Below are 22338 nucleotides of genomic sequence, written 5' to 3'. Positions count from 1 at the left end.
ATAGTATGCCAGAAAAGCGGGTGAAAGCAGTACAGGAAGGAGACAATAGTGCTGTAATACTAACATGATTGTATTGTAATTCATGACCAAGTGCCTGATGATAGTAGAGATCCAATGACTTCTAGACATTACCCCAAGTCAGGTTTCAACAATCCTATATTCCTGTACACAAGAACGACCAGTTCTAGCTTTAACAGACAACGCCAACAATGCATTCGATGGCAGCCATATCAACCAATGGCAACGATCGTCTCAAAAGGTTTCAACGTGATAGTCGTCTTGCCACCATCTGTGCTGATTTGTGTCTCTTCGCTATAGTTCTTGAAATCTGGTAGAATGTGCTCTCTCTTGAGCATATCGGCATATGCCTTGGGAACCGCCCAAGAGACCTCCTTCTCTTTCCAATTACCAATCACCAATGCCCTTCGGCCGTCATCTGAGTTTCGAACATAAGCACAAACGTCGTCGTGCTCAATGTCTAGCATTTCGAAACGGCCATAGACGAGTGTGTCCTTCTCGGATTTTCGAAGGGCGAGCAGCTTTCGCCAGTAGTGGAAAGCAGAATTGGGGTCTTTGACTGCAGCTTCGGCATTCCAAGTTGCGTAGTCTGGATGAATGTCCATCCATGGTGGCCTTGCTGGATCTTTGGTAGTCCAACCTGCATATCGATCGCTATCGTTCCACTGGATAGGTGTGCGCGCATTGTCTCTGCCGATCAGCCAGTATTGGTCTTTTGCTTGTTGTTGGAGAGCCTTGTCATCGGGATGGTCACGTAGTATAGTCTTCCAATGATTTATCACCTCGATATCACGGTAGTGTGACAGATCCCAATCCTTTGGCATATTCTTTTGAGCCCATTCTTGGCCTTGGTAAACGAAAAGTGTGCCTGACTGAAGGGCAAGATGGGAAGCGAGCAGTTTAGCGCACTTTGTTCGGTATTTAGGATCATCTGAGCAGTAGCGGGAGATAGTTCGGCTTTGATCGTGGTTTTCCATGTAAATAGCATTCCAGCCTCCGTTCTCAAGCATGAAAGTCTGCCACTTGTGAACAATAGTCTTAAGCTTAGGCAGTGTGAATTCTCGCGGGAGCCACTTGCTTCCTGGTGCATGGTCGATATCGACGATGTCGAAGTTGAAAGCCATTGCTAGCTCGCCTCGGTCCTGGCCCACGCCCTTCAATATTTCGCGTGTATCATGAACACCAGGCATTTCGCCAACAGAGAAAGCATCATACTCCCGTAGAATTTTGCCAATCCCTTGGAGGAACTCGTGGAGTCGTGGGCCGCATGCGAAATGCTCGACACCACTTTGAAGGAAACCAGGTTTTGTGATTTTGCCGTCTGGCAGACCAGGCTCCTTCGAGATGAAGTTTATCACATCCATGCGGAACCCGTCGACGCCACGATCCAGCCAAAATCTTATTATCTTGTGGACGGCGTCTACAACTTTCGGATTCTCCCAATTGAGATCAGGTTGGCCTGTGGCGAAGATGTGCATGTAGTACTCTTGTGTATGTTCGTCCCACTCCCAGACTGAACCAGAGAAGGCAGATTCCCAGTTGTTTGGAGGTACTCGATTACCATCTTCGTCATACTTAGCCGGTCGCCAAATATACCAGTCGCGGAATGGATTGTCCTTGCTTGACCGACTCTGCTTGAACCAGGGATGTTGGTCACTGGAATGGTTGACGACGAGATCAAGGACATACTTCATGCCTCTGTCATGCAGACCCTTGATCAATGCATCGTGGTCCGCCATGTTTCCGTACAGTGGATCAACATCTTCGTAGTTGCTTATGTCATAGCCCATGTCTTGTTGGGGTGACTTTAGGATAGGTGAAAGCCAGACTATATCGACACCAAGTGACTTGATGTAGTCAAGCTTGGAAATGATGCCAGGTATATCGCCCCAGCCATCGCCATTGCTGTCTTTGAACGAGGCAGGGTAGATCTGGTAGACTGTGGATTCTTTCCACCAAGATCGCTTGATGTGAGGATGGGAGGAGGTCGACTTGAAGACTGAGGAGGAAGCCATGTTGTAGGGTGGTAGTGGTAGTAATGTGTGTCCTTCAAGGTACTCGTGTATGACGGTCTAAGAATACAGGATTAGTAGACGATGTAGGGTGATATAAGTAGGCGAATGCTGAGGATCTGTAGACAATGGTGGAGTTGAGGACCTGTGCAAACTTCAGGCAGAATGACTTTGAGTCAATGGTTCTTTCCAAAACGAGAGTAACAAACGTGCAGAAGGCGCCACCCAAGATCTATGAGCACTTTTCACTTGCCAGACCAGCGACAACGAGCGAAGGTAAAGGTGATATACTGTCCACATTTTCCAAGAAATAGCGGCGTCATTACCATATGCAGAACTTACGAGTATGGAGACTCCACAAAACAGCGATACTATTATACAACCCCAAGTCTCAGGTCGGAAGAACATGGCGGTATGCCGCCTAGAGGCGGCTCTCCAACGCATGAGGTGATAGCCGATGGAGTTGGACCCGAGAATTACGGCGAGGATCTGATGGAATAGGTTGATGGAGGGTTTGGTCGATAGATCTTCAGGTATTCATTGGCTGTCACAATGTTTGCAGCAAGAAACGCATGATCACATCACGCAGGAGACGTAGATCAGCTGTAACGGAAGGAACGAAATGTGTAAATAAATTTAGGACACGATAGAATATTTTCCGTGAGGTAGTGAAAGAGAACGATGGGCTACTTACAGTGTCAGCGCATGATGAGTTTGTGTGACCAGCAGCACTGGTCACTCGTCGTTGAAGAGGTGTCTTCCATGCCGCCAACTAGACCAGCTTGAAACAGCGAGGCGGAAAGAACAACATGATTGACATTCAGCAGGGGAACAAGAGTGATATTCAGGTTGTAAGAATACAACAGGAAACGAGTCGAAGCAACGAGCAGGAGCGGACACTGATAGATTCGTGATCGTAGCAGAGTGATAAAGCGATGGATTGGAGAGCTGGAGATACCGAGTACGGCAGACCATTGAGATGAGTTTCTATCAGCGTGGTGCGCTCCTAGAGCTACCGTAGCACTTCGACTCAAGGACTTTGTACCACGCTTTCGCGATCTGTTTGGTCACACCTCTGCGAGTACTCTCATTACGTCAGTCGCGACCAGTCGTTGGGCTATCTGGGGCTCTTAAGGTAATTGAAAATGGCTGCGCCTAGTCAGAAGCTGTCTAAGAACCAATTGCGCAGACAGAAAAAGAAAGCAGAAAAGCAAGCACAATCCACAGATACGCGAAATTCGGATCGTCTCAAGCAGGAACCTTCGCCAGAGCCTAAGGATGAACCCTCGACACCTGAGTTACCAGCTCAGAATGGCAAGAGGGTTGCAGAGCCGCTGGTCGTTGACGACAGCAATCCGCTCTTCGACATGTATAAAGATGTGATGGGAAAATTTGAGGATGAGGAAAAGCAAGACCCTGTTTTGAAAGAGGCAGATAAGCCTGAAGTCTACTTCGATGACGAGAACGACAACGTATACGACGAGGAAGAGGAAGAGGCTGGCATGCAAAAGATCTCTAAAAAGAAACGGAAAGAGCAGTCCAAGTTGTCCGTGGCCGAGCTGAAAGCATTGGTACGAAAGCCTGATGTGGTAGAATGGACAGACACTTCCGCTCAGGATCCTAAGATGTTGGTACATCTGAAGTCGTATCGCAACGTGGTGCCAGTGCCAACGCATTGGTCCTTAAAGAGAGAATATCTATCATCGAAACGTGGTATTGAGAAAGCTGCATTTTCTCTGCCAAAATTCATCCAAGAAACTGGTATCGCGGAGATGAGAGACGCAGTATTAGAGAAGCAGAACGAAGCGTCTCTCAAGCAGCAACAGCGAGCACGAGTTCAACCTAAGATGGGCAAGCTCGATATTGATTACCAAAAGCTTTACGAGGCCTTTTTCAAATTTCAGACGAAACCGGAACTTACTCGATATGGCGAGGTCTACTATGAAGGGAAAGAGTACGAAACCAATCTGAGACATCTGCGACCAGGTGAACTCTCCGACGAGCTGAAAGAAGCACTAAACATGCCACCTGGTGCTCCTCCACCATGGCTAATCAACCAGCAAAGATATGGCCCGCCACCATCTTATCCTGCTCTCAAAATTCCTGGACTCAACGCACCACCTCCACCAGGTGCTTCTTGGGGCTTTCATCCTGGAGGTTATGGTAAACCGCCAGTCGATGAGGCCACGAACAGACCACTCTACGGGGGCGATATCTTTGGAGTCTTGCAACAGCAACAACAAACGCAACAAGGCGAACCAGTAGAGAAGGATCTGTGGGGAGAACTACAGGCGGCAGAAGAATCTGAAGAAGAGGAAGAAGACGAAGAGGAAGCTGAGGATGAGGATGAAGAGGAGGGCGGAGCGGGCTTACAGACACCGTCTGGTACCCAGACAGCAGCAGGCTTGCAATCTTCAGTACCGACTGATATTGGTGGTACCGAGACGGTGTCAGAGTTTGACCTGAGAAAGAGGAGAGGCACAGAAACCGAGGAATCTTCACAGCCACGGTCTGCATATACAGTTGTGCCGGAACGACAAACACGAGTGGAGGGATTCTTTGGTGGTGACAGGGCATATGATTTGAAGGCGGCACAGCAAGGCAACATACCTGTGCTGGGTCAAGAAGAGTCGAGAAAGAGAAAGAAGCCAGGCGACGTTGAGGTATCAATGAACCCAGATGATTTAGCAGCAAGAGACGGACTTGATAAAGAAGATGTGCGCCGAGCATATGATGAGCAGCGGAAGACCGAGCAGCCATTCGGGCGAGAGTTCCAGGAGGATTTGTCGGATATGATTGCTACAGAATCAAGAAAGAGACAAAAGCGCGATGAAGAGCGGCGGCATAAACGATAATCGAAGCTCGAAGTAGACCGAATCGGTACCCAGCCCATGCTCGAAGTCATAATGGTGATCCTGTTCATTGCCTCTACAACGCTTGCAGGCAACCCGAACATGCGCCTAACAGCCTTATAGTTTAGGGACCGTTGGCTAGGTGTCAAAGCCGCACGTGACCGAAACGCGACCTCGACTAGCCTCGTGCAGCGCAGGCCGAGATCGACAAAAAAGTGTATCACCATCTGCTATATCATCTTGCAACAACACTACCAATTTGCAGTTTGAATAGGTCATTATTGCAATGGGAGACAGATATTCAGGTCGAAGGTCGGTCCAAACTGACATTCATACATAATCTTACTTACAAGAGTACAGTCCTCGACGAGGGCCACCAGGCAGAGCACCTCCAAATCGAGACCGAGATCGAGACCGAGATCGAGATGATCACCCAAACGTCGAATATTATGGAGCTGGAGAGAGCTATAGGCCTGGTGGACAGTCAGGTGATGGACCATACAGGCCGCCTCGAGAACGAGAAAACGATCGCTGGAATCCTCCTCCGCCTCCACCTCCTCGAGAGGAACGAAGAAGAGATCACGACATAGACAGCTATATCCCTCCCACTAGTATTCGAGCCAGACAACAAGCAAATAAGAGTCGGTCGCCTCCTCCATACCGCCGCCGTTCAAGAACTCCTCCTTCTACTCGAGGTCGTACAGAGCTCTTTCCTGATCGGGCAGCACGATCACCATCTAGACGGCAATCTCCTCCTCGCGACAGGGCTCGTACGCCTCCTCGTCGCCGGTCTAGATCACCATTTGGAGCACGCGCCAGAAGTCCTGATAACAGAAGAGTTCGAGACTATTCTCCTGATGGCAGGAGATCCCTTAGACGAGAAAGTCCTCCGAGAAATAGGTACGATGATGGACCGCGTTCACCTCCACGGCGACCCGTGTCTCCCGGCAGAAACACTTATCGTCCTCGATCTCGTACACCACCCCGACGAGATGATGTAAGACCCTCGTATGCAGACGAGCGCTGGCGCAGGAGGTCACCATCTCCTCGTGGCTCTGGTACCACTTCCCGAAGATCATCTCCACCCTTTCACCCTGATCGAGCAAGCCTGACTGGCTCACGGACACACTCTCCCGCGCGAGATCGTCCACGCTATGATGATAGAGACAGAAGAGATGATGGCTACGGTAGCCGACCACGTTCTCCGCCACCACTGAGAGATGATTATTTAGACCAAGGAAGAAATCGAAGTCGGGAAGACCCTGCAAGACCTCATGACGAATATGCCACACCTGCACCTCCTACCGGCCCTAGAGGCGCCGGATATGGTCGACCACCACCCACTGGTCCAGCCAGGAGTCATGCTGCTCAGGCTACATCTCCTCCACCCACTGCTTCAGGCGCATCGAGTCGCTCCACGACATTTGCTCCGCCTTCAGGCCCCCGCGGTGCTCCTAATCGTGACTTTGTCTCACCACCTGCAGCTTTACGAGGACGTACGTCACTAACTTACAGAGCCCCTGGCTACCGTCCACCACTTCCTAATCAAACAGCGAGTTTCGAGGCACCTTTAGCGCCACCACCCTCTGGTCCGAGAGCAGCATCGTATTCTTCTCGGGGCGACTTTACCTCCTCTAGCAGAGGTAGCCACTCCAACGGCATATCTCGTCCTTCACCTACCACGCCAAACCAAGAATTCCCCTTTCGACCAAACAATAATAGCAGTTCATCAACCTATCCTCGTTCCCAACGCTTTGATACAGCCAGACCCAGTGGCCCTCCAACTGGTCCGAGTAGTGTAAGTACCACCTTCAACCACGCAACTTCCTCTCCAGCTACACCAGCCACCCCAGCCGCACCAGCGAGTTTCGTCAAATCACAGCTCAGCACTCTAGAACGCATCGTACCGGGTGGCAAACACATTCCTGGTTCCGCACAGTCATCCACGGGGCTCAGCGCCGATCAGGAGCGCAAGCTGAAGATTCTCGAAGATGATGCCGAGCGAATAAGGACGGAGATCTTTGACAAGCAGAAAAGCAAGCGTGAAGTGCTGCGAGATTGGGAGGTTCGAGAGAAGGAAAGTGAGATCGCGGCGTTAAAGAGTGAGCTTGCGGAGGAATCGTTGCGGACGTTGGGCGAGGAGGATTCAGCTATGGTTGGTGCAGCATTTTGAGGTGGTGACACACAGCACGAGCAATGCTATGCCTACTTGCTACTTGGCGATAGCCGTAGCGAACGTCAAGAACGAGAGAGTGTTGCAATTAGCTGGCATAATATGTCTGTGCGTTGGACTGGTATATTTTGGAATAGCGTCGCATGAGGCGGTATAGTAAGCATGTAAAGGCATTGTGCCGTGTGACTACGTTGATGTATATCACCGAACATACATGGCGAACAAAAGTATCGTGCTTCACCTCAGCGACGTGGTTGATGTTAATCAATCTACACGATCTACGTGAGTTGCCATCCTTCCGTTTATGTTTTCTTACGAACAGCCTGTGTCGTGCAGCTCCTGAAGTAATGGTTGAAAATCTATATGGTTCTATCATCAAGTGCAATACACTATCCCTCGGTCAGTCTTCCTCCTTCTGCACTTGCACTTCTTGAAAATCCTGATCATCAGAGACAGAAGACCGACTACTATGTCGACTCGGACTAGTCCCACTAGACCTGGTATAGACGCTCGATGCAGCAGTAGTATCATCAGTCGAGAACTGCTTCTTGTGTCCAGATTCCGATTGTGCTGGTTTGCTGCTACAATGATAGCAAGCGAGTGAGCGATCAAAATCCGTCATGTCGTCCTGGTAAATATCTCTATCGAGATGATAGCGCGGATTATCTGTGCTCCAGGCCGCGTTGCCGGCGATTTGATATGCCAGCCCTTGCACATAGTGTCGAAGTTTCAGTGAGAGTATGTGGTCGGCTTCTTGTTGCAGGCGTAAGAATTTCAGCTCGTACAGTCTTGTCTCTGTGCGGGCTAGACGTTTGGCCTCCGTAATGTCTACGCCGTGCCAGTGCATGAATAACCATACTATGTTCGTCATGGCTTTCTTGTTGCTTCGCTTGAAGTCGTTGTATTCAACGTCGAAACTGAAGTAGTCGTTGCAGAGACCTAGAGCTGCGTAGGCGGCGTGAGCGATTTCTCTGACTTGCTCGAGTTCGTTGTCATCTAGTATGATGCCCATGCCGAAACACATGTGCTTGTCAACGAACGGAGCGCCGGTATCGATGATTCGATATTCTAGGTACTCGTCCATGCTGGTAAAGGGTTTATCTTTGTCACGTCTTGAGGTTGTATTGACCATTTCCTTCCAGGCTTCGATACACACTTGAGCACAAGCGGGGTCGATTGCTGTTAGTCCTTGAACCATTTTCGCTTGCATTTTCTTCGAGCCTGCTTTTGCTTTTGTCGCAGGGTCGAAAGATCTCGTGGCGAAATCGTTGTCGGTCGCTTGCTGTTGTTGTTGCTGCTCGATAGCCTTGGTCGCTGATTCCATGACACCATCGTGCAGGAAGGCATACTCAAAGATGTATGATATGATCCGTAAGCGTTCTGGCAAGCATGTAGGCAGCGTCAAGGCAGCGAAGTGACCTGAATATGGATTGCAACAACCTGCTACGTCTATTGGGCCAACGTTGCCAACCCAATCAGTACGAGCTTCTCGTGAACCTTCATCTGCTTCCGATTCATTATTGTGCCTCCTTAGTTGAAAGCCGTGTGCGAGACCTTCAGTATCATGGTACTGAATGTCGACCGCATAAGAGGAGGTATGCATGGTCGAGGACGTTGGCTTCGGGTTCATGTTATGCTATCCTCGCTGGAACGACAGTAAACTCCATGACCGATAGGAGACATGCGAATCGCATCTCTGAAATAGCTACCCCTCTCCGATTGCCAGCATCGTCTCGCATTGCGCACGGCCTTGAGCAACTACATCATCGCTGGGCTTTTCCAGAATTCCGTTGTCACTGCTCAAGAAGTGATGATTGTGCTTCGACTACGAAGCCGAACATGCATAGTGTGTGGGCCTTATGCCAGCGCACAAGCATACCGTCGGAATCAAACAGAGCGCGAGATAGGCGATGATCGAAGAAGATCCGTAAGAATATGAATCAGGACAGATGTTTATTAGTCGGCTATTCTCACGGCTGCAAATGCGTGGCTTCCGTGACATAGATGTGGGGCATCGTATGCGCAACGAGCCACTCTTTCACGTAAAAGCGACTGTCGTTGGCCAGTTGCTATCGACTGCAAGCAGGCTCAACACGGAATATGTTGAGACCCATGTCATGCGTTTTGACTTATGAGATGATATGACGGTCGCGCACAGACAGGCGCTGGTGACGATTATTTTGCTCTGCCCGCTTTCATGCAGCACTCCTGTGCTTATAGCAGAACGAACGCTTCGTGAAATTCAGATGTAGCTTGTGATACGACTTCGATTTAGGCTTTCCGAACCCTGGCACCATCGTCTCCATCATGGAATTGGAGCAGAGTGCTTTTCAGGACTTTCGCAGCAGATGTCAGGAAGCAGGGCTTCTTCAAAGACCTGCTGCTCTGCATGAAGACGATGCGCTCGATGGCTTAAATGACGAGACCACTTTGTGGCAAGTGAAGAGCAATTGTGTTTGCAGTTGTGCGCCTGACTTGAACTTAGGCGCTTCCTCCGAGCCGACAAATTCGATGCATTGAAGGCCTTCTCGAGGTACCAGGAGACATGTGCAACTCGTGCCAAGACGAATTTGTTGAAGGTGTACGAGGAGATCGACGTTGATGACTTTGAGAAAGCTCGAGTTTTAGTGAGTTCTTCCCAGTGGAAACAAGCATGAACCACTAATGAACAGTACCCGCATTGGTCGGGCCGAAGAGATAAAAGAGGTAACCCTATTTGTTTATTCGATATTTCGAAGCTTGACTCTGGCGTGCTTAACGAGTATACGATAGCACGTACATCAGCTACTTCTGAGCCGTCTGCTGCGTTGCTAAGGTCGCTTGCATTTCATGACTCTCTGATAAGATTTGTGCTGCCTCTATGCACTGCAGCAGCTAGTCACGGGGCAGCAGTAACCTCGTGCATCTACCTGGTTGATATCAGTACATTCAGTATTAGACAAGCATGGAATGTCAGAAGCTATGCGCAGGATATCAGTAAGTTGCTGGCCAACGATTATCCTGAGATGATCGAGAAAGTGCTGGTGAGCATTCTTGGCTTGAGAGGTAGCTTGATCTGACAGCACGTCTAGGTCATCGGGGCTCCGCGTTATTTCAATCAAATTTGGAAAATCGTCAAAGGCTGGATTGATCCTGCAACAGCTGCCAAGATTGAGATCATGGATAGCTCAGACATCCTGAAAGCGTTGTCGAGTCACATTGATGCCGAGAACATACCCAAACAATTCGGCGGCACATTTGATTTCACGCACGGCATGCTGCCACGCCCTGATGCAGGAACACAAGAGGTGCTTGATCGCGCCCTACCCGGCGGCTCTGTGCCATTAGCTGGACCTTTCAAATGGAAGGTCGATAACTCATTGGGAAGAAGGATCATTCCGGTGGGCTCGGTCCAAGGAACAAGACGAAGAGAAGCAAACGTGTCAGTGGACGGTTGATATGAGGCCTTCTGGAGTGCGAGCGCGACCAGCAAGCAGTAGAGTCAATAGACCTCGCAGTAGCGAGGCAGGGATGATGTCGTTGGATAAAAAATAGGCAGGAGCTCGTCTTGAGCTCGTCCGTATGAGTAAGTCATCGATGAACGAGGAGTATTGTCTGCTCCGTTTGTGCCGAGCATTATCAAAGGTACTGACGAGGATCCGCGCAGTGACGACAAGTCCTCTCTTTATGGCAATCCGAAATGAGTTGGCAGACTGTCCGCAAGACTTGGGAGGAAGTTCGGTATCACTTAATGAAGGACCTCAGGCTGGTCGAAGGAAGAGGCACGGATGCTAATGCTTGGCACTAGACTTTGTCTTCACTGTTCCGAGCTCACAGTATAATTCACGCTCGAGCCTCAACAACCAGTATGGTATCTGTACCTGTAATAGCCACGTTGTTGTCAATACGGTCATGACGGCGTGAGCTTCGTCATGAAAAGACATGTTTCCAAACGACGGGCAATTGCACACGATGACATGTATGTGCGGCAGTCTCCATCGTGGTGGCATCGCGAGCACTTGTCCAGCAGGATGATAATTCCACCCGCTCATCCAATGGCAGCATGGTCCTGGGAGTTCAGCACCGCCGGAATCCGACTTGGTCTCAATGTGGCTTATCCTGGACGTTGGTCTGTGTGGAAGGAGATCAAGCAGCTAGCCACATATGTTCGCGTATCGCTTTTGCAAAGACCAGGATTGAAGGACTCCAGGCGTTCACCTCCTCTGTGCTGCTAGCTCGGGATTCATAAATCCGGCTTACCTTTATGATTGGACCACAGCACGTCACCGCCAACCAATATTGATCTCTTGCGTGGCTCGTGTTCGATGGTAAACCATAACATCTCTTGACCCGCCAAGGATCTCGAAAGCGGTTCGAACTCGCTGGTCTGAAATTCGATCGAGGGCACGAAGCGCTATTGGAGCTGACAATGCACGACTGAGGAGACTTGTGCAGGTACGGGTAGTGCCTAGGACGGTCAAGGTTTCACAGCCAGCTTTTACCACACCGATGCTCGAAGAATGCTGAGGAGAAGAGCAAGTTGTCTTCTTGTCTGAGAGGACTAAATTGTGAGGAATGATCCCAGCAGTCCGATTTGTTGCTGGACAAAGGGCTAGTGGTGTTTTTAGCAAGAACGGAGTCAAGATCAAGGCTGCTTCGGGTTGACGTACCTGAAAAGACGACATCTCCATGTCCCGGAGAGCACGATGACACACAGTCAGCCTTCGGATCGAACTGAAGAGATGAAGCCATTCTTGCAATATCATTCGTGAGCTCGAACATCGGAAAAATGAAAGTCTGACGAATCGTAGATTTTCGCAACCGACTTTTCCCCACGTAATAGAGCCAAGAGCTTAGCCAGCCATCACCCGGAATTTTGAAATTCTTTGAACGGCCTAGCCCTTCAGTGGCTGAAAAACAAAGCCTTGTCAAGCCTCACTCGAACCAGCAATTTTAGTTTCGTTTCACCTTTTTGCAAGCTCTCGCCAAAAAAATCCACTTGTCTTTGCCCTTTCGCACGTCGTATCCCATCTAGGCATTTCGCGATGGCTCAAAACAGTCACGAAAGCTAATCCAGATTGACTGGGATAGACTTGAGCAGGTTCTAATGGCACGGGACAAGCAAGAGGCATTTCTTGCGGACACACATGTCTTTCAAGATTACTGAATTTCGGTAGACAAGGGTGGTTGCGTCCTGCACTATCGTCTATACTCCTTAGGCTATGGCGACGTTGCCGAAGCGCACATGATACGAGTGCTGCTGCGTCATCACGTATAGCCAAACTCGGACGTGACCATTTCCGGCTCGTGGCTAACCTGATCTGTGAAAAGATCGTCTCTGATGACTAGTAGTGCCGTGAGACCACATAACCATCCTTGCAAAACCACAAACGCAGCTTGAGGCACGACCAGTCTCGTGTGTGTCTAACCCTAGCTTATCACCTCATGTCGAAGAGGCGCTGACATGGTCTGTTTCAAAGGTTAGTTCTGTGGAGGCACGAAAACGCTTGAGCTTCACGAATTCCGCCTGAACCGGCAGTGTGATAGAATTCGTTCATTGGAATTAGCAGGCGTGAGGCGGACGAAAGCTGTTGCCGCTGGAGTCTTCAGATCGACATCAATCAAAAATTTGATTCAGTAGAATACCTTATTCTCAACAAAATGCTAATACCTTCCTACCTGGAAGTAAGCAGTATCCAAAATGTGTGCAGCATATGCACAAGAAGTGAAAGCCTAACCATAGTCCGCTGAAATGCCTCGATGACGTAAGTCGTAAATCAAACTTGAACTCCTAGTGCCTTGTAGACACAAACTGTCTAATCAATAAGCCTTCTGGCTCTAAGTAGGGTTCCTTGTCTCGTTAGGGTGTCCACTGCTGGTAGTGCAGCTTCAGTGAAATGCTGCAAGGAGCGACGTCGAGGGCGTCACTTTCGTTTAATCACCAGGTCCGCGACACAAGTGATGCATACCGCTCATTTCGTCTTGACGTTGCTGTCGGCTGCTCGGCCGAACAACAGGCCGCGAATCCATTTCCCTTGAAGATGCGTCACTGTCTTGTCGAGAATGGCCTGGGGATCTTCTAGGCGAATTCTCCCGATGACTTGAAGTTGGTGGTGAGGGCTCAGCTGATTGTTGTGTACCGGCAGAATTTCCTGACTGCGCGCCCCCTAACTTCCTTTTCTTTGGCGAATTCTGGTACTCAGACCGCAGATGTGAAGGCGCGTGCTGTGAGAAGGGTGATCCATGTTGGCTCTTTCCTGAGGGAGTGGGTGGCGGTCCACCGGTATTGTTCGGCGGCGTCCAATGGTGGAAAAAGAGGCTGGGACCAGAACTGGGCTCTGATTGAGTTGTCTGGCTTTGTTGTAAGGGATGTATTGGTTGCCGTGACGAAGCCGTTGCATTAGGTACTGGCTGTGGTTGTAGTTCGGCTGTGTTCAGCCTCGACAACGAAGAATTAGACGAGGCATGGGTAAGCGTCCTGTTCTGGGGTGGAGGCTGTGTAGCGACTGGCTGAGGTTGGTGCTGCGCGGCATATGGGTTCGCCGGTATCATACGGCTATGGCTCTCTCTGTGTACCTCTGGAGATGGTGGGCCTTGTTGCTGTTGTATTTGCTGCTGTTGCACTTGGAGTTGTTGTTGCTGCTGCTGATTTTGAAGGCTCAATTGTGCCAAATACTGCTGGGCCCATTCTAGCGTATGGTTTGACAAGTTTCCTCCGCCCATGCCCGCAAAAATAAGTGGTACCATCGGTGGTGGGATGCCTCCATGCAAAGAATCTCTCAACATAGTCTGCTCAATCTTTCGCTGATCGAGTCGAAGAGTCTCTTGCTTGGTGCGCTCTTCTTCTTGCTTCCGTTTGTCTTCTTCAGCCTTTGCCTGAAGCCAATTGCGCATGGAGTCATCGTGACCTGCCCACTGTGATGGCGGCGCTGGTAAATTACCTAAAGATGAGGTTTTTGCTTGTCCACGATCCGATGACCCAAGATTCATGCCCGGCGGCGCAGGCAAACCTCGATGCGAATTATTCATGCTGTTCTCTATACCATTGAAGAACGATGGAAGGTGGCGGGGTGATTCTGGTGGTGAATATCTACTGTGATTGAACTTGTAGGACGAATAGTCGGGCGGTGGCTTAATGTCGTTCTGCATTGGGTGCAACGTCAATAACATTGATGCTATAACAATGTGTCGTGGACGTGAGTGCTCAGCTGCTCATCAAGTCGAAGAGTTTGAGAATCCGAGCTTGGATTCGTGATTGTGGAATGATCTCCGCTAGAATGTGTACTTGGTGGGGATTCAACAGAGTTCACACCAATTCAACTGCTGCAGATCTGAGGCACGTAGGACGATGAGCGACCTTTAGTGTTTTGTCCCAGAACGTGATGAGACCAGGGTTAGCTGTTACCATCGGATGTCGAGCTCAAGAACCCACTTTGGCTGGCGCGATGTTCAGGCAGAGCCAAGAGGGGATTAGCTTGGTGAAACAATGCTGCCACTGCCGCGACTCGATCAAGTTCTGCTACAAGCACTGCCGACGAAGGCTCTGTATCACTGCTGAATTCGTGGACAGTTATGCTTGTCGTATGTTGGGAACTTTGCGAGAAAGATATCCTGCTTGTGAGATCTCAAAGACCTAACCTAGTAACGAAGTTAAGTGCTGTCTATTATGTCGACAAACTTTCAGAAAGAAAGAGTAGGTTGGTAGACAGTCTCTGTTTAAGCAGGGAATCCTGGGTCGGTAGAGTAGGTCTGCCAGCAGGAGGAAAACGTGGACGATGCCTTCTTCATAAAGTACGATAGAGGAGGTAGCTACCCGATGGAGAAAGGCCGTAGAATAATCTGGGTCTCGGCACTGAGGGTGCGAGATATTGTATGGTCGTGTCCAAAGAGGAATAGAGCAAGGAAGGGAAGTCTTAATCGGAAATATGACTAGACCAGACATGCAGGGTTGTGCCTACCAAGGACGGGAGAGAACAATTCAGAGGACGAAGCAGTGACAGCGAGCCATGTATGGCGGTGTCACTCTCTAACTGGGAATGAGAAGCAGGGCAACAGGAAACTGCACGCTCAGCCACTATGGTCATTCAAGCAGTTATGATTGCATAGCGCGTCTGTGCAATCGAGGCTAGCTAAATGCTGAAGGTCGACTTTGACTTGTCGATCACGAATGGTTGCAGAAGAACACGAAGGAGTGGACCAAGTGGGCTACAGCAGCGCGGACGACCGATCTGATGGTTCGAAGGGGAACGACGCCCATATCCTAGACGCAAAGTGGTCAAGACTGGAAGAGGTGTAGCGTTGAGGCCTCTCCAATTAAAGCGCTCCCAGAATGCTCAATTTGGCGAGAGCCCAGCTTCTGATCCGAGCGCTGTTACAGCGACCTTTGCGCCAACGAAGCCACACTAATCAGCTCTTCGTCGAGCCGTCTCACACACATCAGCTGTACTTGAGCGCACTTGTGTTACCAGTTTGCAGAAGCAGCCCAGCTGATTCAGAGATTCTGTTGTACCAAACGAGAACAAGTTGAGTCCTGCCCAGCGGCTTATCCGGTGCCGTTGGACATACAAAAATCCTTGTGCAAGCACATGGCAACATTATTCGCGTGCTTGCAGGGATAGCCGGACGATCCTCCATCGTGGCGTCGATGGAGTTGGCAAGCCGTGACGATAGGATCGCCAGAACTTCTGTCATTACATCTCAACTCTATGTGTAGTTACAGCGTGTCGGATATGGAGTCGATTCGGTTCATGTTTCGATGGCGCAGTCAATTGTCGGATGACTCCCTGTGGTCACGATATTTCTCTCTACAAGACGTGAACCACATGCGCTTCAGACCGTGATAGATGTCACAGTATGCCTGACAATCTGGTCGTAAACACCGTGTTCCATTCAATGTACGACCGTTTGTCCAGCACAACGAGCAAGTAAGTCTAAGGAAGCCGATGAACTGGAGGAGCTGTCGTGGTGGCATTCTCATGTTGCCGTGATATGAAATTATGTGTATGGTTTGTGAATGCTGAAGGCACAACTCTCTCTTTGCCGCACCTCTGCCTGCCAAAATCTCAAAGCTATATTGAAATTTGTAGGCTAGTGGCAGAATATCATTGGCCGAGTAGATCACTATGCTTGATTCCTGTTGAAGCTCCTCCTAATATTACGACTTGCTCATCGACACAATCAGAATACTCAGACCTAATTCCGCCTCGTGCTTCAAGTCTTTACACTATTGCCTTGCTTAGTCCTTATGCATATTGCACGCAAGAACGGACATTCGGTGACCGTGTGACCTTCCCACCAAAATGATGATTTGAGTTTCCCGAGAGCCAATTGAACAGACTAAAGAGCCATTGAAGCCAAGGACTCCGTGTTCCGACCCTTTATCCTATAACAAAGGGACAAATGCGCATAGGCCTGGTAGTGTCTTTTCGTCTGCACGCCGCTCGAACGCTTCTGGCCTGCATTTCCCACCTGGGAATCATCAATTCTGCATGACTGGCTCGATCGGGGTGAATTTGACGAGTCAATCGTTACATTTTACGAGTATAGACCTGCGTTGAGGGACATCGATATACAGAGAAGCACAAGCCATGCACATGAACCAACCATTCAAAGATCTGACTGAAAGATGGTTCGCTGTTACTGATAGGAATCGGCATGGCAGAGAGGGAGACAGACCAAATGGTAAGTTCATGATAAGTTCGCACGAGTCGATTCTAAGCGCCTGGACTAATAGAATAGTCTTGTGTCAGCACTCAGAAAAGGGACAGCAAGCACTCTTGCTAGAGAAGCAGTTCCAACATGCCGCGTCGATAGTGATATCGGTCAAAGACTCCAGGTTCGATATTTGAGTTTACTTGCTGTTCCACGAGCGCTTGTTCCTTCTGCATTGAGTAAGAGCTTTTGGCCTCCCATCAAGGTCCATGTCACTACTCGAAACTCTTTGAGACAGTTTAAATACATAGAGGTATGTTGTTGCCATTACACAAAAAATACACGTGCTGTAAACATGGTACGCTGTTACCACAGTACCTGTCTTTGCAGGTTTCTGGTGCCACATATACCGGATTTGTCCAGATGGCCGTCGTAAACGTCATAAGCTGCAACACACCTCGTTCGAGCGACTCAATCCTGCATCCTGCTTGACTCACTACGTACCAAGTTACCGATACGGTCATTGTGCCTTTCTGAAACGGCAACGATGTGCAGTGGATTAATGAAGATCTTCGCGATTGACCTCATTGCCACGCGAGCACCCACTGACACGTTTTCCGGGTGATTTGCACTTGATCCCAGCACCCACGCGATTGATGACAAGTTTTGTGGCCAACGTCATTCTATGGTTGTCTTACAGTAATCCATCGCTCAGGTGAAGGGTGTTGTCTGAGTTGATGAGCAAAGACCTCGTAATTTGATCTATTATTCTTCTACTCTCTAATCAGGACTTCCGGTACAACCTCATATCGAGCATTGGTCCTTTCCCGTTTACGACGATCAAAATCGGAGTCGACCCATGTCCAGAACCATGCTCTACCTGTGATGGAATCGCCACAGCACCTCACCTGATTGCAACTGCAGTAGCCGACACGATCCCGATTTGCCGGAGTTTCGAAACACGAGCACAACAGGGACTGCTTCAAGTGGTATAGCGAGATTAGATGTTTGCCAAACCAATGCCGATGCCTGCTGTAGCTGCTCTACTACGAGTACTGGTAATGGATACAAGCAACACATTCAAACACCTATAGCAGATCTCATTGCGTCTGCAGATATGTAGCATATAAGTCCGTCAATGGTCCTAGAGTGTTTCATCTAATTGATTGATCACCATCATGGTTCGGAATGTTTCTCAAACGACACTAAACTATACTCAGATATCCATGGCGGTCAAGAAGGTGGGCTGCACTACATGCTCGCTAATAAAGCAGACCACTTCATAAACAGGTTCACTGCACAACGCGGCCTTTTGGTTCTTGTCTCACCGTCACTTTGATGCGCGAGCTTGGCCATTTCAAGCAGCTCACGTTTATTGGTAAAGTGACGTGGTTCGAGTATCTTCTTTTCCTTAATGAATTACGATATCAATCGCAACTTGTTACAACAGAGGTTCGACGTCAGCGATCATCCACTTCAGTCTGCGTCGTTCTTCGTTTTGTGGAGGTTCTGGCGACTAATCATTGTTGAAGAACGCGGTAAAGTTAGCAATTTTATACGGCTATATGCCACGAACCACCTGTGTCTACTGGCAGTATCTCCTATTCTTAGGACACTCGTGTCTCATAAAGGCAGTATAGCTAATTCATAATCCAAGTAACGATCGTCGTATGTGAGTGAGGTTACTAGAGTTTAAACAGCAGACGTGGTCAGAAGGCGGTTGTGGAATATTGTGTATTGCAGTAAAACGCCTTGTCTTCTTGAGATCAGGCTTACGAATTGACACTCTCCGTGGCCTAACTTGTCCATCCCAGCAGTCCTGTAGTCCCACCGCCTCCGCGTGATTGTATGTATTTGGCCTGAAGCTAGAGATACGTATTCTCCGGTTGACACATAAACCTGAACATACCCGAGCAAGCCCAATACACCTGCCTGCGCGTGGGTTTTGTCAAGGTTTCAAGAAAACCCGCATATACCTGAAGGAGGCCGACGTGCCATTACGCACCGCAAATTGCCGCTATGGCGACATGTCGTAGCATAACATCAGACACTTATGTTTCTATACACAATCTGATCTTAATGGGAGTGGATGTGGTTGATCGCACCTACCAACGCGATCACGCGAGAACAGTGACGCTCATTTTCCGACTAAGCAAGCAGGCATTGTGTGACAATTCAACATTACCATGCTGTATCGATGCCAAACTTCCAGGTGCACGACACGGTCGTACTCATTGACCAGACATCCTTTGTCGGCTCAGTCGAGAAGACCAGTCAATTCGACCCAGGGCCTCTTGACGAGTGCCTCATCATTGCACATACTAAAGTCCCTAGCAGCGTGATCCATACTTTCGTGTCAACAGGCTCTCCTCCTCAGGGTTATGTGTTCGTGCGATTCGCCTCACAGGAGAAGGGAAGCTCTCTTGTGGCCGAAAGTGATCTGATTTTGATCGATCGTATCCTCGATCTGGGAGACGTCGTCAAGCTGTCCACGTCTCAACTCACAGGCACCGTCGTCAATGTTGAGAGTTCCTACGTTTTGGATCCAATATGGCTGCCAAAGCTGACAGGCAATGATTTCGCTGCAAGACCTGCTAACCAGATCAGTTCCCGCCGCCACGTATGCGATACCCTTTGCAATAAGCTCGATGTACGACTTTCGCACCCTTCGCCTCATAGACTAATTCACGATGTGCCGTTCGAGGAGTTGAAAAGAGCACAGGACTTTGTGGAAGAGGATTATGTGATTGAACAGGATTGGCTGGGCATTGTCGACGAAGCCGAGATCCTGGTCGTGCTTCGCCTGGAAGATGGTTCGGTCGTTGTTGTCGCGCAGCCAGAAGATCTATATATTCCGATACCAGACTACAGCAAACCGCTTGTTTCATTACCCGAATATGATGGCATAATGCGACCTGATCTGGTTATTGCAGCTCAAGGTTGGGGAAATATGATACCTGCGGAGGAACTTCAAAGTGGGCAATTCGTGGTCACTGATCCCAAGAACATCAAGCGAGGGCGTTGGCTTCGTGGTTCTTATGACACTAAGGTCAAACCACAGGGTCATATCCTCATGGTGAAGAGTCGTCGCCTCACGGTGGAGTGGTTGATGTGTAATGCATTCACACCAGAGGATATCAATCATATATCGAAGCCTGGCAATTGCGTGCCATATGAGAACTTGGACATTTTCCTTACACCGCAAGAGATTCGTAGAGATAAACGAGTTGCGTTGTACGATCCTAGCAAGCACCCAGCTTATTTGGAAGACAGAACCAGAGCAGTGTCCAAGTCTGCCGACCACAGTCGTTCTACGGCCAGCCACAAGTCCGTGAGTCTGAGCTCGAACTTCAATGTGGGACAAAGAGTTAGATTTCGTGATCCTGCAGGTGCTGCCGTCAAGTATGCAGGTCAAGAGATTGGCTCTGTGGTACACGGAATGTTCGAACGAATCGACCACAAGGCGACGCTTGGTTACGACGTCAACGAGTTCGATGTAGTGCATTCGCGACAATTAGCTACTGTCAGATGGCAAGACGGCACTGTCACACAGCATTCAAGTACTGCCTTGCTCAAGGTTGCTCTCTTCGAGTCTGATTACATGCCCGCTGATATCGTCGTGGCTCGAGAAGGCATGAAACAAAGACAACATTCGAATGGCTCTGAACATCCACTTCTTGATTTTAACGAAATGACAGTGTTCACACAGCAGCATGATCTGCTCCCTTCCAGAGTAGGAATTGTCCAGTCAGTCAATCCTCGTGAAAGAGTGGCTTCCATTCGATGGTTTGCACATCCAGCAGTACGACTCACACAGTCTGGCAATGGTCTCGGCGCTGATTCAAGGTTCGGTCCAGTCGGGCACGTCACTGAAGATGTTTCCCTCTATGAAATCATGTCCTTTGGTGGGCTTTTCCGCAAGCTTCGCGATATTGTTGCTCTTCCTCCCTGCATGCCTGTAAGAAAAGCTCTTGTGTTAATCAACACCATCGCACAAGAGTATGTTAGGGATGTTGGAGCCTCTATCACAACCCTATCACAAATACCTGACACGTCACCATCTGCGTTGTTGGAGTTCATGCAGCACAACGCTCATCTCAACATTCTCGATGCTGAAATAACGGCAATAACGGAGACAGAACATTACAAGTCGCACCGGTCGCTAGACTGGGTTGGTGAGATCTGCGAATTACGCACAGATGGCTTAGTCGTTGTGAGAGTCAATACTGCCAATGAGGCCAGAGACGTTCTGATCGAGCATGATCAAATTCTTGCCTTCGTGGATATACAGGGGCTGGGATTTGATTACAATGACGATCCTATGGATGTAGAGGATGATGATGATTCATATGCTTCAGAAACGACCGATGATTCACTGGAGGTGCTCGCAGAGCTCGTTGAATATGAAGGTGGACAACGCTTAGACGACGATCCTGGGGACGACAACTGGGAAAGTGAAGAAGAAACGGACAGTATCACAACGATGCAATTAGAGAGTAATCTTCCGAGCGAAGCGGAGACCAGAGGGACTCTTCAGCGTGCTCGACAACTCGACCAGTCTACGAAAATGATTCCTTCCACAATCGCAACCGACGCAGCTACAAGACCGCATAAGCGCCCCCTTACAGCACACCTACCACCAGAAGAGCCTGCTGCGTTTCTGTGTCTCGATCAAGAACCACCAGCAGACCAGTTTCGAGCTTCCGAACCACCGTCAAGGTCAACAGCCTTTTTGAAGCGCATTGCAAAGGAGCACCGCATACTCACTAGTAGCTTGCCCAAGCACGAGATCTACGTGCGTACATTCGAGTCTCGCCTTGATCTTTTACGGTGTCTTATCATTGGGCCTCTTGACACACCGTACGAACATGCACCATTCCTGATCGACTTACACCTTGGCTCTGGGTTCCCTCGAGAACCACCAACTGCACGATTCCACAGCTGGACCTCTGGCATGGGAAGGATCAACCCGAACCTATATGAGGAAGGCAAGATCTGTCTGTCACTGCTCGGAACCTGGCCAGGTAAAAGCGAAGACGAAGGTTGGACCGAGAAAGCCACACTTCTTCAGCTGTTGGTGAGCCTGCAAGGACTTGTTTTCGTAAAAGCTCCTTTCTACAACGAAGCCGGCTATGAAGGATATGCAGAGACGCAGGAGTACAAAGTCGAAAGCCTCCAGTACAGCGAGAAAGCATATATCATGAGCCGGAACTTTGTGAAGCATGCCATTAGCTGTCCGATTCCTGGTATGGAAGACGTTCTAGCATGGATATATCTACCTCGACGTAGCAATGAAAGCTATTCACATAGAACGGCTGATCGCCGACAATGCGTGCTAAGTCAAGTCATTTCTCGAAGTCAAGCTCTGATACGGCGTTCCGAAGAGTTGAGAGGTCCGAGTAAACAGCTAGGGGGCGAAGACGACGACCACAACGATCAGCTCCTGAGTGGAGATGGAAAGAGCGACGACGACACAACAGTGTTTCTCAGCCCATTGAGTGTGGGTGCTGTGGTGATGCTGCGAAAGACTATCGAGTCACTGAGTGAGATTCTAGAGCAGGAATTGCAAGCTTTGAACGATACGGCGATGTCTCAGGAACCTATGGCCGGGCACAGCATGGCCTCATAGTATGAAAGGATGTAATCACGCCTG

General features: G+C 49.3%; 6 protein-coding genes across 6 annotated transcripts; 4 read left to right on the top strand and 2 right to left on the bottom strand.

Annotated features, from left to right (window-relative positions):
• Nucleotides 1-230: 230 nt before the first annotated feature.
• LTR64_007837 (uncharacterized protein) lies at nt 231-2033 on the bottom strand (the record flags this gene model as incomplete). Its single annotated transcript, XM_064902153.1, has 1 exon — nt 231-2033. One exon carries the CDS (start codon nt 2031-2033, stop codon nt 231-233), a length of 1803 nt encoding a protein of 600 aa, XP_064751832.1.
• Nucleotides 2034-3175: 1142 nt separating this feature from the next.
• Nucleotides 3176-4885, top strand: LTR64_007836 (uncharacterized protein; the record flags this gene model as incomplete). Its single annotated transcript, XM_064902152.1, has 1 exon — nt 3176-4885. The coding sequence occupies one exon, from the start codon at nt 3176-3178 to the stop codon at nt 4883-4885; it is 1710 nt and encodes a 569-aa protein (XP_064751831.1).
• A 283-nt stretch (nt 4886-5168) lies between these two features.
• On the top strand, nt 5169-7055 carry LTR64_007835 (uncharacterized protein; the record flags this gene model as incomplete). Its single annotated transcript, XM_064902151.1, has 2 exons — nt 5169-5194; nt 5243-7055. The coding sequence occupies 2 exons, from the start codon at nt 5169-5171 to the stop codon at nt 7053-7055; spliced, it is 1839 nt and encodes a 612-aa protein (XP_064751830.1).
• Nucleotides 7056-7455: 400 nt separating this feature from the next.
• Nucleotides 7456-8658, bottom strand: LTR64_007834 (uncharacterized protein; the record flags this gene model as incomplete). Its single annotated transcript, XM_064902150.1, has 2 exons — nt 7456-8474; nt 8538-8658. The coding sequence occupies 2 exons, from the start codon at nt 8656-8658 to the stop codon at nt 7456-7458; spliced, it is 1140 nt and encodes a 379-aa protein (XP_064751829.1).
• A 1402-nt stretch (nt 8659-10060) lies between these two features.
• On the top strand, nt 10061-10492 carry LTR64_007833 (uncharacterized protein; the record flags this gene model as incomplete). Its single annotated transcript, XM_064902149.1, has 2 exons — nt 10061-10078; nt 10127-10492. The coding sequence occupies 2 exons, from the start codon at nt 10061-10063 to the stop codon at nt 10490-10492; spliced, it is 384 nt and encodes a 127-aa protein (XP_064751828.1).
• Nucleotides 10493-18882: 8390 nt separating this feature from the next.
• On the top strand, nt 18883-22314 carry LTR64_007832 (uncharacterized protein; the record flags this gene model as incomplete). Its single annotated transcript, XM_064902148.1, has 1 exon — nt 18883-22314. The coding sequence occupies one exon, from the start codon at nt 18883-18885 to the stop codon at nt 22312-22314; it is 3432 nt and encodes a 1143-aa protein (XP_064751827.1).
• Nucleotides 22315-22338: the final 24 nt, after the last annotated feature.

The sequence above is a fragment of the Lithohypha guttulata genome (assembly GCF_036872675.1).
Source record: "Lithohypha guttulata strain CCFEE 5908 chromosome Unknown scaffold_6, whole genome shotgun sequence".
NCBI classification, from domain to species: Eukaryota; Fungi; Ascomycota; class Eurotiomycetes; order Chaetothyriales; family Trichomeriaceae; genus Lithohypha; species Lithohypha guttulata.
Note: the sequence above shows the minus strand (reverse complement) of the source record. Positions and strands in the feature narration are given on the sequence as shown.